Source organism: Eubalaena glacialis, chromosome 9 (assembly GCF_028564815.1).
Source record: "Eubalaena glacialis isolate mEubGla1 chromosome 9, mEubGla1.1.hap2.+ XY, whole genome shotgun sequence".
NCBI lineage: Eukaryota > Metazoa > Chordata > Mammalia > Artiodactyla > Balaenidae > Eubalaena > Eubalaena glacialis.
In genome coordinates, this window is record NC_083724.1 from 1,573,411 (window position 1) to 1,578,893 (window position 5,483).

General features: G+C 69.9%; 1 protein-coding gene across 1 annotated transcript; it reads left to right on the top strand.

Moving 5' to 3' along the window:
- The first annotated feature begins 222 nt into the window (after nt 1–222).
- Nucleotides 223–5,052, top strand: SAPCD2 (suppressor APC domain containing 2). The gene is made up of 6 exons (XM_061200858.1): nt 223–811; nt 3,394–3,506; nt 4,087–4,233; nt 4,525–4,632; nt 4,728–4,850; nt 4,924–5,052. Exons 1-6 carry the CDS (start codon nt 223–225, stop codon nt 5,050–5,052), a joined length of 1,209 nt encoding a protein of 402 aa, XP_061056841.1.
- The last annotated feature ends 431 nt before the right edge of the window (nt 5,053–5,483 follow it).

The following is a 5,483-nucleotide window of genomic DNA, read 5'->3' on the forward strand; positions in this document are numbered from 1 at the left end:
TCTCAGCCAATCGGAGAGGAGATGGGCCAGCCTCGGCCAATGGCCGCCGCGAATGCTAATGAGCGCTGACGCCGCGAGGAAGCCCATTCAAAAAGTCGCAGCTATTGTCGCGGCGGGTTGCGTGCCGCCGGGCCCGCCGTCGGGCCGCCGGGGGACGGACCCTGGGCCACGCGGGGACCAGCCCGGGGCGGGCCGAGGACCGAGGTCTGCCGGCGGGCGCCCATGGCCGGAGCCGCAATGGCCGAGCCCGGCCGCGGGCGGCCTTTCGCGCCCGCGCCCGGCACGGAGGGTCTGCCGCGCGCCTTCCTGCAGAGCCTGCGCACCCTCTTCGACATCCTGGACGACCGGCGGCGCGGCATCGTGCACCTGAGCGAGATCGAGTCCCGCTGGCAGGGCGCCGACGCGCGCGAGCTGCCCCGCGGCGTGCTCGAGGGCCTGCGCCAGGTGGCCCCGGCCAGCGGCTACCTGACCTTCGAGCGCTTCGTGGCCGGCCTGCGCACCTCACTGCTGAGCGCCGACTGCGGCACGCGGGCCCCGGCGCGCGCCCCGGCCCGGGGAGGCTGCCCGGCGCGGCCCGGGGGGCAGCCGCCGCCGCCGCCGCAGCGCCTGGTGTTCGCGCCGGCCGACGAGCCGCGGACGGTCCTGGAGAGGAAGCCCCTGCCCCTGGGCGCGCGCCCCCCGCCGGCCGGCCCGGGCGGCGCGGCCCGGAGCCTAGAGAAGCTGTGCAGCCCGGCGGAGGCGGCGCCCGGCCCGGAGGAGCCCGAACGGCCCCAGGGCGCGGCGCTGGAGCGGAGCCCGAACACGGACGCTGGTGAGTGCGGGGCGGCCCCCGGCCCCGCCTCGTAGCTCCCTTCGCCGGCGCACCGGAGAGGTGCTGCCCGAGCATCTCCCAGCGGGGGACGAGAGCGGGCAGCTCTTCGTCGGCTTCTGAGCCTGGAACACACCTGGCGGCCTGGAGGGGAAGAAGCTTCGTCCCCATCCCGGTGTGCTCAGGGACCCGGGCCAAAGGGCTGGTGGGTGACTCAGGAAACCCCACCAGGAACCCACTCTGTACCAAATCCTAGCGGGGCACCGGGGAACCTGTCCAGTATGAGGGGGCTCTCCACCTCCAGTAACTGCCCACACCTGGGGACACCTGGGCCCTTGGGCTCAGCCGGTGACTTAGGCAGAGGCAGTTCTCACTGGTGTAGAGGGAGGACCCCCAGACTGTGAAGGGCCCTTGCTGCCTTCTTGGGTCCCTCTCAGTCTGACAGCTCCGCCGAGAGGCCTGGGCCCACTACCCGCCTCTGAGGCCAGGGCAGGCAGGAGCTGCCAGAGGCGGTGCAGGAGGACCTGGCGTAGCTGCCAGGAAAGGCAGAGGGGTGGGTGGTCTCCAGCCCAGTTTTCCAGGCCTGGAGCCGTGGCACCTCTGACACCTGGGAGGGACCGACCACAGCCCCTGGGGATGGCCTGGCGTCCGGTCCACTTGGCAGGGACAGGAGATGGTTGAATGGTCCCCTGTTTGTCCCCCAGAGTCTGCCCTGGGAACAAGACCTGCTTTATGGCTGTGGGCGGGGGCTGGGCCCCTCGGCCCATTCAGCCTGTGCAGGTGCAGGCCTTCCGCCCGGGCAGCTGCCAGCCCTTTCTGTGCTGCCCACCGCTCTGCCAGCTTCGCTGGACCCCCCCCCCCCGCCCAGGCTCAGACATATTCCCCAGCCCAAGACTGCCAGTGGGAGCTGCGGTGACGCCCTAGCCTCCCTGGTGAGCTAATCCAGCGGCCCCCCCGAGGCTGCGGGTTCCCGCACGCAGGTTCCTCCCTGTGCCCAAGGTGTGTGCAGGGGGAGTGGGCTTCTGGGTGTGGTTGGCCTGAGTTCAGGGCTGGTGCAATCCACGTGGCTGCACACAGTTGGAAGTCAGCCGTGGGGTTGGGGTTTGGAGGCCTCAGGCCTGTCGTCCCACCCGGCTTTGCCCTGGTGCCCTGTGTGACACGGGGTCCCTTACTGCAGCCCTCTGAGGTCCAGGTCCGGGGTCGGGCACATGGCTGTTGCCCACCACGGGGCAGTGTTCACACCAGTCCCTCTCTAGGCTTCAGGCCAGGGCTCTCGCTGTCACCTTTTACAGGCAGAGGCCCAGCCAGGGCGTGTGACATACTCTTTGGGTGCCAAACCTTGAGCTCCAAGGGCCCCCTAGCACCCCAGGAAGAGAAAGCCCTCCGTGTTCACAGCTTCCCAAGCCCTCTCAGAGGTCCAGGTCCTGCTTCCTGTTCCCTCTTGGGGCTCAGAGTGCACACCAGGCCGGCCTGAGCTCCATAAGTACAAGCTGCTCTATCAGGCCCAGACACGGGTGGTGATGCCTCTGCCTGCTGGTCAGCCGCTGGGCGTCCAGCGTGCCGTCATCTGGGGGTCCCGGGGCTGCTCTGCAGACCAGCCCAGGTGTTCCGGGGTGTCCTGTCCCCCTTCCCCCGCTGTGCCTTCTCTGCTTGCCGGGCAGCCCGGCAGGTTAGAACGTGAACTCGGCCTGCTTGGAGCCTGTCTGCCAGGGCTGGCTGGTGGCCTGCATGGCCACCTGGTGCCAGCCCTCTGGACGTGTCCCTAGCAGGCATACCTGTGCCCCCTTCTTGCACCACCCGCCTACCCCTGTGCCGGGCGGGGCATAGGGCTAGGGAGCCAGTGGAGGGTGCCCTCCTCACCTGCACCCCACTCCTCCCCTCCTGGGCAGCCCTGCACATACTCCCCCATCCCCCAGGAAAGCCTGCTGGCCCTCCAGGAGGCTCTCCCAGGGAAGTACCTGGCCTTCCGGCCCCAAGCCGACTGCAGCTGGCCACGTTTGCTGTAGGAGTTGCCTGCTGAGGGCACGGCTGGTGCACACATGCAGGGAACTAACTTTATGCTGCAGTCACCTTCCCGGGAGAAGTCAGGTCTCCGCCCCCCGTGCCCCACGTTTCTCCTGCGTGAACTCCAGTCACCCTTAAAGGGCCCGGGCGGACAAGGAGACAGGAGTGGAATCCAGAGACCGCCTCGCTGGCTCCGTACCTAGCAGCCTTTGAGCCCGTGAGGTGTGGGCCCTGGGTGTGCACAGATGAGCCAGATGAAGCCCCTGCCCTCAGGGAGCTCACACCTGAGGCGTGTGTGGTGTGTGTGCAAACATGCAGCCTCAGCGGCCACACGGCTGTCCCCAAGGCAGGTGTGAGGGGAGCTCGTGGAGGTTGAGTGAGGACCAGACCCCAGCCTGGCACCGGCAGGGGGCAGAGCTTCTGGATTGCTGAGGAATCCCGACGCATGCAGGCCGGCACACCTGGCTCTGCATGGCTGGGGTTGGTTGGCAGGGGGTCCGGGATGGGTCTCTGCGGGGCTGGGGGACTCGAGCTTGACTTGGCAGGCCTGGAAGTGAGCCAGGCCCTCGCCTCTGCTGCAGATGCAGTGGCCTGCAGGGCCCGGGAGCTGGGCGTGGGGGACGCCCGGTGGGGACCCCGTGCCCGAGGGGAACGTCGGAGACACACCATCACCAACGGTGTGGACTGCGACCTGGTGAGTAAGGGCCCGGGGGGCTCGGGGGGGCTCTCCATCTTGCCTGGGTTTGGCCTCGGCCCCCAGACGTGGCCTCCTGGACCACCCCTCTGCCCGGGAGGGAGCACCTGGCTTCGGGTTCTGGGGGATTCTGTGGCAGGAACGTCGGCGGTTCTAAACCTCTCTCCCCCATCCTGCTTGGAATCTCCTTGCGGGACGGCCCACGGCCAGGTCAGCAAGTCCTTTAGGGGGAACGTTTGGCCCCCTCCCCAGCACTGCGCTGGCCCCTGCCCGCTTCCCTGCTATGGTAGGCCGGCCCACCAGCCGGGGGCCTACCACTCGCCGTAAAGAGCGGGGAAGGTTGCCCTGGGGAGGGCTGCGCGGAGGGCCTGAGGCGGGCCAGGCCCCCCCGGAGGAGGAGCCCCCCCGGAGGAGGAGGGGGCCGTGCTTCCCAGCGCAGGAGGGCTCACGCGAGTACGGGTGCGTGCACACGGGCCGGGGGCCCGTTCCTGTGCGGGCTGGTGTGAGTTGCGGACGTAGGCAGGTGCAGGTGGCACCCGCTGTTACGCCCGCGGGCATGGTGCGTGCCCGTGTGTCGCAGCTGAAGCAGATGAAGGAGCTGGAACAGGAGCAGGAGGTGCTGCTGCGGGGCCTGGAGATGATGGCGCGGGGCCGGGAGTGGCACCAGCAGCAGCTGCAGCGCGTGCAGGAGCGCCAGCGCCGCCTGGGCCAGAGCAGGGCCAGTGCCGTGAGTGACGCTGCCCGGGGCGAGGCTGCCCCCACCCCGGCAGAGTGGCCCTCCCCGACACGCACAGTGATCACCCACCCAAAGCCGGCACCCCCAGCTGGGCACAGTGGCTGACCCTCCACTCAGAGTGCTGGGCCAGCCCCCCCCCGTGATATTCCCCACCTGCGACGCCCCCGGGCTCCCTCAGCTCTGAGCAGTGACTTCCCCCCACCGTGGGGACCCCCCTCGAGGCATTGGGGCTGGCCCCGGCGGCCCTGCTCGCTGACCACCCCTCCCCCACTCTCCTCCCAGGGCTTCGGGGCTGAGGGGAGCCCCCGCCTGCTGGGGCAGCTGCTGCCCAAGGTGCAGGAGGTGGCCCGGTGCCTGGGGGAGCTGCTGGCCGCGGCCTGTGCCGGAAGGGTGAGTGCTCCCCAGACCAGCTCGGTGCCGCCCTCACCCTTGTCCTAGAGCCTGGGGCAGGGCTGCCAGGCCTGCCTGACCGTGCCCTCCTGTAGGCTCTGCCCTCGTCCTCCTCAGGGCCGCTGGGCCCTGCCCTGGCCCCCGCCTCGCCCTCGGTCCCCGGCTGGCAGCGGCGGACCATCCTCATGCTGAAGGAGCAGAACCGGCTCCTCACCCAGGTGAGCTGCGGGGCGGGTGCGCGGCCGGGGGCTGGAGGCCGGGCAGGCCCTGACTGCCCTCCTGCCCGCCCAGGAGGTGACCGACAAGAGCGAGCGGATCACACAGCTGGAGCAGGAGAAGTCCGCCCTCATCAAGCAGCTGTTTGAGGCCCGTGCCCTCAGCCAGCGGGACGCTGGGCCCCTGGACTCCACCTTCACGTAGCCAGCCCCAGGCACGGACGTGGGGCCTCGCGGCCCGGCGCTCAGCCCTGGGCGGGCGGGCACTTCCCTGAGCCCCACCTCGGAGGCTGCAGGCACGCTGGCCAGCCCGAGCGCCGCGCTCCTCCCCCTCCAGTCGGGGCTGCCCTGACCCCAGGGTGTGCTGAGACCCCCGACGCTGACTCCATCTTGGTCTTGGGGCCTGACCTGGGGTGGGACTCCACCGTGCCGACACACAACCTGAAGCTGCTCCTGCCACTGTCCGTGGACAGTGCGGGACACCCCCTCGTGTTCACCAGATCTGGGCAGCCCTGGGCAGGCCTGCCCCTGTGTTTGCAGCTGGTGTGTCTCCCCTCCCACCTGGGGTCTCCAGTGGAAGGCACGGATCACACAAGGCTGCGTTCCCAAGAGTGGCCAGCAGAGGGCGCCACGTGC